The 12,270-nt window shown below is 35.0% G+C and overlaps 1 protein-coding gene and 1 long non-coding RNA gene across 4 annotated transcripts in view; both read left to right on the forward strand.

Annotated features, from left to right (window-relative positions):
- The window catches only part of LOC125646740 (uncharacterized), a 149,239-nt gene that overhangs the window by 116,083 nt on the left and 20,886 nt on the right, over positions 1-12,270 (forward strand). For all 3 annotated transcript variants that reach the window (XM_056139987.1, XM_056139986.1, XM_056139988.1), the window contains one exon: positions 10,483-12,218. In XM_056139987.1, coding sequence (XP_055995962.1) covers positions 10,483-12,218 — 1,736 coding nt within the window. The remainder of the gene's footprint in view (positions 1-10,482; positions 12,219-12,270) is intronic.
- Positions 2,534-5,312, forward strand: LOC130046844 (uncharacterized). The gene is made up of 2 exons (XR_008795876.1): positions 2,534-3,991; positions 4,461-5,312. It is a non-coding gene; the product is annotated as an uncharacterized LOC130046844 (long non-coding RNA).

Here is a 12,270-nt window from a genome sequence, read left to right on the forward strand (position 1 = left end):
AATGTTTTGAGGCACTCAGCTCATAATAGAAGACTCTAGCACCCCCACGATTGATGAAAATGAAACCTGAGAGAGAAAAAATTGTGGAAATCACTGCAAAAGATTCCAACACCACCTACTCCACCCCACCTCCGAATTAGGATTTTGCAGATAGGACAAAACTTTTTTTTTTTTTTTTTTTTTTGGCATTATAAGGCAAGATAAAAAGATTATTTGAAAAGCCAACATCTAATTTATGTCCCAGCTGCTGCACCCCCCCCCCCTCCCACCCTCGTCACTTTGCAAAACGATGGTATATGTGCCTGTATATAATCCCAAACTGTAAAATATGTACACATATTCAATTTGTTCAAACACATTTAGGCCTATGAGTCTACATTAATTATCCAATTAAAGTATAAATATTAGTTAATATCTAATAATACAATGTAGATGTATCGTGTCGACCTACATGCACTTAAGATATAATAACCTTTGAAATCATAAAACAACTATTTTTTGTAGAAGAAAGATGTAAAATATATACGGTACATATAGGCCTATATAGATAAAAACAAATTTTGTTTATGGAGTGATATGTTTGATTTAGTATGCAGTGCCCAAGTAGTATGGTATAGGAAAATTTTACTGCCATCTCTGTCTCCTCCTGAATTCCGCTTGTACATTTTCTTTGCGTTGTTTTCATTCATTATTTTGGTCCAGATGACAAGTGAAAAAAACTAAAAAGTATGATGTACGCATGCTCAGGACGCGGTAACTAAGCACATAAGCTTAGTTGAAAACTTAGTTGAGTAGTAACGTACGCATGTATTTACGTCGTTTCATGAAACGCGGTTTGCGCTAGACTAAGATTATATGTAAGGCCAATTCAACTTAATTAGTAGATTATCATCCAGGGTTACCAAAAAGTATGGGGCGGGTGGGAGGATTTTATTTTTTAATTTTTATTTTCTAAGAAAAATATTAATGACAAACGAATAGTACATCATTTAATGCCAGATGGATCTACGACGTGTATGCTTATTTCACAGACGAATTCCGGGTTAAGCTTTAATTTCAAACACAGAAAGATACCAAACTTCTTCAAGATATGAAGCACATTAATCCTTTCCTCTCATTTCCGCCCGTAAGAAGGTGAGAAATTAAGAAAACTATAGTATGATCTATTTCCTTCATGTGGCTTTTCACGTTGCTATACCGGAAATGTAAACAAGAAGTGTTAATACCGGAGTTGGACTTGAAAATTTTCCGGAAATCGTAAACTCCGCAAAATAAAAAAAAAATTCAGGCGGGCCGATTTTTGAGGGGCGGGCGGGGATGATAATCAACTTAATTGGCCTTACTAGATTTAGATTTAGACATAGTCAGCGTAAGACTTCGTTACCGGTAGTTGAAAATTTACACTTATTGATGAAACGGCGTCCAGGATTTTACAACTTGGTACATTTGACCTCCATAATGAAAGGAAGATGCCTATTGTTTTTCAAGATCAAAGGTCAAGGTCGTATTACTTTGTAGGAAACCCTTGTGGGCAGAATACAAACCGAACCGTAAGCTACAGGATATTAGAACTTAGTATATTTGATACCATGATGAGAGGAAGATGTCTTTTGATTTTCAAGGTCAAAAGTCAAGGTCATGGTATTACTTCGTAGGAAAACCTTGTAGGCATGATACAAGCTGAACCATAATTTCCAAAATATTGCAACTTGATACATTTGATCACCATAATGAGAGGAAGAAGCTTTTTTTTTCAAGCTCAGAAGTTAAAGGTCAAGGTCGTAGTATCACTTAGCAGGAAAACCTTGTAGGCAGGATACAAACCAACCCATAAGCTCCAGGATATTGCAACTAATTGGTACATTTGATCACCATGATAAGAGAAAGATGCCTATTATTTTGCAAGGTCAAAGGTGAAGGTCACAGTATCACTTAATTGGTAAACATTGTAGGTAGGATACAAGCTGAACTGTAAGCTCAATTATATTGCAACTTGGTACATTTGATCCCCATGATGAGAGGAAGATGCATATAATTTTTCAAGGTCAAAGGTCAAGGTCACAGTATCACTTAGTAGGAAAACCTGTAGGCAGTATACAAACCGAAATGTTGGGACTAGGACCGTTAGACTTTGTCCAAATACACTTGATGCCAAGTGGAGGATGATTATTGTTTCTTAAGGTCAAGGTCTTAGTAGCAGTATGCATACTGATTCGTTGGAGCAAAGACCATCAAACTTGGTACACATACATCTTATGCCAAGTGAAAATATTACATAGAGAGTACATGATTGGTCTTGTTTTTACGATGCAAATAAAGTATGTCACATTCTGACGTTGATTGCTGATGCTGCTTGAAGCCATTGAGTCTACACTATGTCGGGAAGCTTTCATGTAAATCTCAGCATTTCTGGTCAAGTGTTTCTTGAGAAGACAATTTTCATAAAGATTTTCCCTGTATATTTGTAAGTAAAACTTTGATCCCCTATTGAGACCCAATCCACCCCCCCCCCCCCCCCACCCCCCCGCGCAGGTCATTGGTTTTAACAAACTTGAATCTGTACTATGTCAGGAGGCTTTCATGTAAATTTCAGCTTCTCTGTCCCAGTGGTTCTTGAGAAGATTTTTGAATGACCCCACCGTATTTTTGCGATTATCTCCCCTTTGAAGGGGCATGGCCCTTCATTTGAACAAACTTGAAAGCCTTTCACCCAAGGGTGCTTTGTGTCACTTAGTTTGGTTGAAATTGACCCAGTGGTTCTGGAGAAGATGAAAATGTGAAAAGTTTTCGCCGACGACAGACAACGAACAAATTTTGATCAGAAAAGCTCACTTGAACCTTCGGCCCAGGTGAGCTAAAAAAAAAAATTTAAACAGGTATTATCAAATTGTCCCTGAAGTTGAATTTTGTTTATCTTGATGTCACGGGTAACCTGGTTCAAAGATCTATTTCTTCGACTCGTGGGTGGGGGAAGGTGGCTCCAGACCTAAACAACTTGAGACAGTCTCTCATCTTGTTTCTAACTTCTTTGAGGGCCATCTCTGGATTTTCCTCTGGTACAGAGGCTTAAAAGATAGCATAATGAATTATTTGAGAGGTTGCATAACAGGTTTTGTAAATGAACATCATGCAAAATTTAAAATATCTATGTCTTGAACTTGTATATATGCACCTTCTGCATCGTCTTCCCTTTTATCTAAGCCATCTTTGGTCTCACGGGCGTTTTCCTGTCACACTGCATAATGTCGGTTCATCCACTGAAAACAGTGCCTTATTAATTTTAAGTCACTTGATGATATTCTAAATTCATAACTATCTCTTCAAGTCCATGCTACAATGAAAGAGAACATGTACTAGATAAAAATATTGGAAACAGGATGATAATTTGTTAAGGTGTGACAATTCCACTAGACTACCAAAAGAGACGAATTATTACAAACCAAAAGTAAAAATACTAACCAGCAACGCCGTGTATTTTGAACAACTAGGCCTATCTCCCAGTTTCTGAGTGTAAGGTGAATCCTATATTCCTATCTGGAATCCATTCCATGCTTGATTGCATACTGATTCTGTTGAATGTTCTCCATCCTTGCGAATATTTCCCTGACTTCGCGCCCAGAAAGGAACATTGAAAAAAAAAGCGCTTTGATCACTTGCGTGAACGTCAGGTCGTACACTGACTGACTCGTCCCCAGGTCAACACGTAACCAAAAGACGATCAGTGAAAAGTTATACAATCGACCAGTGGAAACCCAGTGTATAAGACTTCATATATATACATATGATATATTTTATACATGATATATCTGATATCGAATTAGAACGGGGAGAAGAAAAAAACACGACAAGCTTCGTACATTGTACAAGTTGACCGAAACGACATCACCGGAAGTTACAACTTTCAAAGAAGTCATTTATGATTTAAAGATTTGTGAATGGAAATCAATAACATCGGAATGAAAAAGGACTACGGGGTAACGGATGACACTCTGTAAGTACCATATGCTTATTTTGTTTACGTTTGTAAATGATTACATGCATTGGAAAAATACACGCTTGATCGCTGGACCACTCGAAATTCCTCGATACAATCATTCTATTTACAGCTTAACATATCAAAACAAACTACTCTTTTTTTTAACGTAAACCATTGACTAGTTCGATCTAGATGGAAAGGGTATAATCACCAGAACATTGTATCATGGATATCCATCATTATGATTCTGTTTCGATCAGTTGACCTTGTTCTGTAATTATTACTGCTTCGTAAAATAACTACGGACAGTACGGTTACAAAATTTAGCATGGCAAGCTGATTGTATCCATCAGTGATAATTTATTGCTATTTGCACCTCAAAACATTGATGTGTCAAAGAAACTTTTCTAAATATAAAATTTTTAATCAGTGTCTTGAAAATTAAGTTTCTTCATTAATAATTTGTAATTAATCATTATTGCAGGAGATTGAGAACCCAAAAGGTACATGCTGTGCAAGAAAGATGTAAACATGCGAATTCCTAAATGTACTAAATATTAAAACATCAACTGCAATCTTCAGTGGTGACTTCCAAAAGTTGATATGCCATTGGTACTTCAAGTGATACGACCGTGACATTGGAAAATCCTTTTAACTTATCATCACTTGAGCCTGAATTGCAATCCTTTTGATACAGACATTTTTTTAAGTTCAGTTTCGAACATTAATGCCGCTGTTTCATCTCTGGAAATGGAAAAGCCTACCACAAAATCTGATGAATTTTTGAACATTCTTTCACAAAAAGGGATCTTCTTTATTTTGAAGAAGGTAGCCCAGGAACTGGAAATCTGTTATCAAAATGATCTTAATAATACACTGGACAATATTCTAACCTAAAAAAACCCATGACAAACCCGATTGAACTCCTGTGATGAAGCATCTCAAAACTCAAATTATGGTAGTCTTTCAAGTGACATTGAGGATTTCAATAGCGCATTTGACAGTAAAGTGATTTTTATTCAAGTTCAGATTGTTGTCATTATAAATTTATAAGAAGTGTTCTCATAGCCAACATTTTTCAAGTCTACTTTTGATGAAATATAGTCTTTTCTATTACAACTTATTATGACATGATTGTTGTTGTATACATAAATGTTCTTATCCACGAATCATTCACTGTTCTTATAGGTTTTTTTTAGCCTGAACTATGTAGCAATGACATGTCAAGGTAATCCAGAAAATGTAAAATCTTTTCTTTGATATGACAAGGATTTAATTTTGTAACAATTAATATCTAAAAGTCCTGTAACCCTCATTAAAGTCCTTTATAATCTGACTTCACTGGTTGTAAGATTTTGAGGGTAATTGCAAGACTTCTCTCTTTGCATACTTTTAATACGAAGTCCTGGAAAGCAATGTAAAGTCTTGCATTATCTTGAATGTATCAAGTATGAGATTTTTAGGGAATTTCTGGGATGATGTTTTCATCTTCATTTTATAATAAAGTCCTGAAAAACACAAGAATGTCCTAGAAAAACCTGCTGCTATGAGAGTGGGACTTTGTAAGACATTTAGGTAATAAATATGTCCTAGAAATTCTTGCAAAGTCACTCTTGATGTAAGTGGGATATTCCAGGACAAATGCAGAAACATGAAGTCCTGTATTATCCCACTGCATTAGGACATGGGAGAAGTGGGACTTCACAAGGAAGTCCCAGGACTTCCAGGGATATCCTTCAATTAAGCAAAAAAGTGGGATTTATTTTCAGAGGGGCAGTTCTACAAATCATGGTGTAAGAAAAGCACCCTATATTAGCCTTTCATGGGCTTATTATGTACCATTGGTGGTACTCTTGTTGTGTAGTCAGTGAGCGAAGTCTAATGCATCGGCAGTTCTCAATTTACTGCATTCATGCAGTTGCGAGTGTTTGAAATTGGCCTTCAAACAGTTGATAGTAAGTAGTATTTTGAAGTCCTTTATAAGTATTTAATATACAGATAACAATGTTATCAGTGTGTTCTTTTGTGTTTCATTTAAATATTTCCCTCATGCATTTTGTGTCCCATTTGCACGATTATCTAGATATTTTCCCCACGTATTTTGTGCAATGACTATTATTTCATTCCTGTTAAAAACTACATGTATCAACTCTATGAACAACAAAACATTAAATTAATTCAACACCGGTAAACATGTTGACTTGGTACCAATGTTTCGGGTCACAGTTCAAGGTCAAATAACATCAAATGTACATTAATTCCTCGAATATTAAGTATAGTCGTCAATTAATGGGGGTGCCGTTAGGGGAATGCTTGTTCATATCTCATTTCATCATCAACATTCACAAGTTCAATAGAGTTTTGAAATGATTGTAGAATGTACAGTCAACTCTCGATAAACCGCCAGTGGCTTTTATTCTTTTAAATTTATGGTGTTATAACGAATTTCGCGATGAATTGAATTTCTGCCATCTTGGTGAGATAACTTACTATTCTTCTAGATGTAAGAGTTATCTTTCCTTTTCATACAAACTTAATGTTGATTGATTGAACAATACATGTAAATACACAATACACACATTTATGTTGTAAATATTTTTGATATATAATCACTTAACACAAATATCATCCTAGTAAGTATGTCATGAATGACGTGACACATAATATGACCAGATCTTTTTTTTACATGTTGGAGGTTGGCAACTGTGATAGGGAATCAAAGTTTTACATAGAAATATATGGGGGAAATCTTTTAAAATCTGCTTCTCGAGAACCATTGGGGCAGAGAAGTTTACAGTTGAATAAAAGCTTTCTGACATAGTGCAGATTCAAGTTTGTAAAAATCATGGTCCCCCCCCCCCCCCCCCCCCCCCCCGGGGTAAGAATGAGGCAGCGAATATGTAGGGAAAATCTTTAAATATGGGCTAAGGTGACTCAAGTGAGCGATGTGGGCCATGGGCCTCTTGTTTTTACATGTCCCAGTGCTCTTCCTTTGCTACATGTACATGCATAAGGGTTGAATTCATAAATGCAGGCTTTTACATTTCTCATTCAGTAGTACAGTGAAACTTCTTCAAACCGGCCCCTCAGAAAACCGGTTCTCCCTACATATCGGTCGATTTTTAAAGTCTAGCTGGCAGAAATCTTAACATTTCCTTACAAAGAAAGTCTTCTAAAACCAGCCACCCCTGAGAACTGAACATCGGCCACTTTTTAAAGTACATTTTGTTAGGACACATTTCGTGTTTTCAAAGTATACAGAATTATATGCATTTTGTCTTCCTTATGCTTATAGAAATTAATTGTAATAGTTTGTTCGCTGAAGTATTGCGATAATTAGCCACAATACGGACTTAAATCTAAGCCCCAATTTCAAAAAGCCTACTTAATTAGATAGGTAGTCACGTGGTACAGTGACGTCAACTTGTTGTAAAAGCAGTGTTAGATATTTTGAAAAACTCAGGTTTTAGGGGCCTAATTTATTTACCACGGATAACATTTATTTCGATGTTGACAAATTTCCCGAGTCTTATATCTTTTAGCCACCAGTGCATACAAATAGCAACCCAAATTGCAAATGTAGCGAGGAAAGCGAGTATGATATCTGCATAAATTTGCGAGTAAATAATGTTTACATGGGATCACTGACTAAACACTATTTGGTAATGCCATTTCTGTGAACAACTGTAATTAGCGTTGGTGCTTTTCTAAAATAAACTGTGCAATTATTATTAAATTTATTTTTGGAAAAGTTAGATAGACCTAAATTATGATACGAATATGTATCATTGACAACTAGGCCTACTGTCACGGGTGCATTTCGCAACAACAACAAAAATAATAAAAATGATCAAACTTATTGTGAAAATCACAATACTTTTAATTTATTTTATTCAAGCAATTTTATTAATCATTATTTTTTGTTATTTACACATTGTTACTTAGGAAGTGGGAGCGCGGCGTGCTGTTGTTGTAAAGACGTATGCATTCCTTAAAAAAAATTCAATTCAAAGTTGGGAAATATCATATTTTATTATTTATAATTGAAAGTTCAATTATCTTTTATCTTTAAATTTCTTTTTTAAAACTACCAGTTAGTAGACATTGCTAGCGAAGTTCTGCCTATATGTTGTTACAAGGTGAAGTTCAGTTGGTGCGAGTGTGTATTGAATTTGAGAGCAGAACGGAAAGCATATGCCGTAGCCCTATATGTAACAGTGCGTAGCTTCGATAGAACCATTTTCTCGCAGTTTATCTACGTCTTTGTCCAAGTGCTTGTTTGAAAAAGTACAGGGACAAATTCTACTGGGTTTTTTTAAGGTAAAGTCGTTGTGCTGACAAAAAAATATTCACGGCTTGTCCCTCATACCTTCCTTCAAAAATTGGGGGGAAAAACACAGTCCATATCCTCTCTACTGATAGCAAGTACACCCTTAAACGGCACAAAATACCCTAATGCAGTGTTATTTACAAGCCATTGATGTGATAATTGTTTGTTTGTCAATTAAATCTAATCTGTTTATGAAATGACTAACAGCTGTTTTCAAATCTTCTCGCTCGAGGTCGCATATGACGTCACAGATAATGGTGCGTAAAATATCGAAGAAAATATGCATATCGCAAGATTTGAATTTCATCGCTTTCAAACTCGAAAACTACGCAAACTGTTTCATTTAAGGTATTCCATGTATAATGAAAGGATAATGAACAATTTTGAAGGATTTAGATCAACATAAATGTTTATTGTTATATAATGATGAAAGTGAAGAAGATGAAATTCACATGACTGGTAAATGATTAGAATCTGACGTTTTTGCACTTAAAACTTTTTGGAAGAGTTATCTGCCCTTTGTAAAAAAAAATTAGAAACATCTAATTTTCTAAAAATGTGTGTGGTCAATGATTAATTTTATTTCATATTTTCATTAAGAGAAAGTGTTTGTAACTTTCTACCAAGAGATTTGTATGAAAATTTAATTTCTTTTTAAAATATTGTAATAAAACATGCTTTTCCCATATACTTCAATGTTAAATTCTAGGTGAAATAAATCAAGCAGTAAACAAAATTTTGAAAATTCCTATGGTGGATTATTTTTATTTGATGAACCCTTTAAAATGATACCATTATTACAAAAATTCCACCATCCATTTATTAGATATGAAATATGGTCATTATACATTGAATACCTTAAAACACATGTAAAGTAGTTTTAGGCATGAAATGAATTAATTTTGCTGAAAAAATTAAAAAGTTTAAAAACATGCGATGTGTCGATCCTTTAACAAAAATGTGTAATTTACCCTTATAATACCAGCCACTTTTTGAAAACAAGAACATTTTGGCCAGAGGGTAATCAAAATCGGCAAGGTGTGCGAATTGACTGACCCACTGGCCAGATGGGAAAACACCAGTGGCCTCTATAATTTCTATTGTATACCTGGGCTGTCATGGGTGTTAAGTGACACTTGGCTAATCCAAGTGACCCTTCCGAATTCTGTACCAAATGTAAAAAACAGTTAGGAACATATTGAATCATGAATACAGTATCAAACTCCATATTGTTACACCATACTATTGCTTGGCTATAAGCGGTAGTTTATAAAAGAGCAAACCCATGACTGTTAATGATAATTAATAAAAGATAAATTAATTTTCTTGGTTTCCATAGACTTAAAATTCCTAAGAAATACTCAAATTACAATTTCATAAATACTATACTGTACTTTTCAAAACTTCCAAACAAGTTAGTCAATGATATAAGACATGAAATAAATTCAATGTAAAACAGTTTTTATAGGGAAATGGTCCTCTGTGTTTTCTTTATGCATCCTGTTATAGATTTTCAGTTTAAAATCAGATGATTTCAGTGAGAATTTATAATTACCTGTAGGTTCAAACGGATTAAATTGATCTCCACTGATAATTGGTCTAGATCACCAGGACAAAGTGAACAGTAACTACTTTGTGAATATTGAGATAAAATGTCTAAATGCTAAATTCTTGGTAAACCGGCCACCCCTCTAAACCTGCAGGGGTTTTTTTTTTCAGTCCAAGAGCTGGCCGGTTTAGAGAAGTTTCACTGTACTCCCCCACTTTTTAACCAAACAATAGTTATGTTCTGTAAGGATAAAAAATGATTTATTCTATTCTTTGATATTGGTGAGTGATCTGCAATTTTCCTTAAATTTTCACAGTTGATAATCCCGACTTCAAAATTAAATTTCTGAAATGATAGGAAAGTTTACTTTTACTCTTATGCACACATTCCTTATTCATTTTTGCATTGCTGTGAAGATCGATCCTTTCACTTTGGTGTTCTGAATGACAACGAATGGTGAACGCTTTGTGAACGTTGAATATGCATGATGTACGATTTGTGAACACAAAACTGTAAACGGAGAGCACTCAGTGAACGTACAGAGAGTGCACGGTGAGCAAACGGAAAAATGGTAAAGTAGAACATTTCAGGGACTATATATGTATAAAAGTTTTGTTTCTATTTCAGCACCGGTTTAGAATCCACATCCCAGTTGACATAAAAAAGATAATTCAAGTCAAGTTATGTAGTGATTGCCACAAAGAAATTGATGGATATGAATTGAAGAAGATACCTGATACTGATCTTTGGGAAGTTGAAGTCATATGTTCTCTACCTGAAAGACTTTTCAATTACTATTACGCTATTGAATGTGATGCATCTTTACATATTCCTTTCATGGACTGGAAGTTCTTCAAGAACACAAAGATGCATATTACAAGGAAGATTTTTTCAGAACAGTCTGACTTGTATTTGGCATTTGCATCCCAGGATTACAAACATGTGGAGGATGCTTATTATTCTCACTGTTACTACATAATAAAGTCTGTCATCGATGGACAGGAAAGCCGGTTTATGAAGGAAATGGATGAAATGAAGAGGTTTTCTTCTCATTTAACAATTGATCAGAGAAAAAACATCATTATAAGTATGATACATACTGTGTTAAAAGAAGATTTGACAAAGAAGGGAAACTGTATGGTTTTTGTATCTTTAGTGGTACAACTTTATCCATACATGGATTTGCGTGCTAATATCCCTTCTGATTTTGCAAGAAAGATTTTACATCAATGTACAATGGTGTCCAAAGAATGTGATCTCAAAAGGGAAGAAGTTTACCTCAGAGTTTTTGAGATGATTTACATTGCAGCAGACAATGATCAGGCTAATTTGCTTTCTTTTTTCAATTGCATGTATCCACTTTACAATGTGGACATGTTTACCAAACTACTGTCAGATCACAACAAAGGTACTCGATCTGTATGTTCTGTTAAGTCTCTTCATGGTGATATTGAACCTGCTAAGTGCATTTTGAAAACCTTTGTCAAAAGATTGAGTTTGCAAGCAGAGGAAGATGAAAAATCCAAGACATTGCAATTTGTTGAAAAACTTCAGAGAATTCTGAATTTTGACCTCCAGATTGTGGTATGTGAAACACTGATGCAAGAAAGAGCACTCTGTGATACATCATTGGACATATTGCAGTCTGCATGTGAAATAATCTTAGTTGAAACCTCAAAAAGAGGTGACATTTTGGGAGTAACAAAGGAATGGGAAAAGATGAAGAGGTGCCCATTCATTTCTTGTGAGAAAATTCAGGCCAAAGTTGAAAAATGTATTTTAGAAAGTTTTGACAAAGCCACTGAAAATCAAATGAGGACATCATATGCCAAATTAAAAGAGATTTGCATTAATGGATCACTATTTAGTGATACTGATACCAAGCTGAAACTAATGAGAAAATTTGCAGCATCACCGAGTAGAGAAGTGCACCTCTTGGTTGCAGAGTGTCTCTTACAGAAAAGATTTCAAGAAATCCCAGAAAAGGATGCTGATGAAATTGTGTTGTCATGGTTTGAGTATGCATGTAAACGTCATTGTGGATTTAATCACACAAGAAAACAGCTGTCAGGCTTCCTCACAAGTCTCTATGCTTACTATAGTGAAGTAGTGTTCAATCCATGGCTCTCTACCCATACAGAACTTTTGGAAAACTTAGAGAAAAGAACATTTGAATACTTAAAAGAAGAAGACATCTTGGAAATTATTAAAGCCATGCCAGAGATAGAGATGTGGATGCAAGAAACCACTGACGACCTATTCAGAGCACATATCCAAGCATTGGTCCAAGAAGGCCTTGAAAGTGGAGATATTAACAAGCAAGATTTGTTTGGACAAACCAAATATTGCGTTGTGAATTCCAGGTAAATGTATGTTAAGCAACCATCATTACATATATTAACAAAAGATGGGCAT

The sequence above is a fragment of the Ostrea edulis genome, chromosome 6, assembly GCF_947568905.1.
Source record: "Ostrea edulis chromosome 6, xbOstEdul1.1, whole genome shotgun sequence".
Lineage (NCBI taxonomy): Eukaryota > Metazoa > Mollusca > Bivalvia > Ostreida > Ostreidae > Ostrea > Ostrea edulis.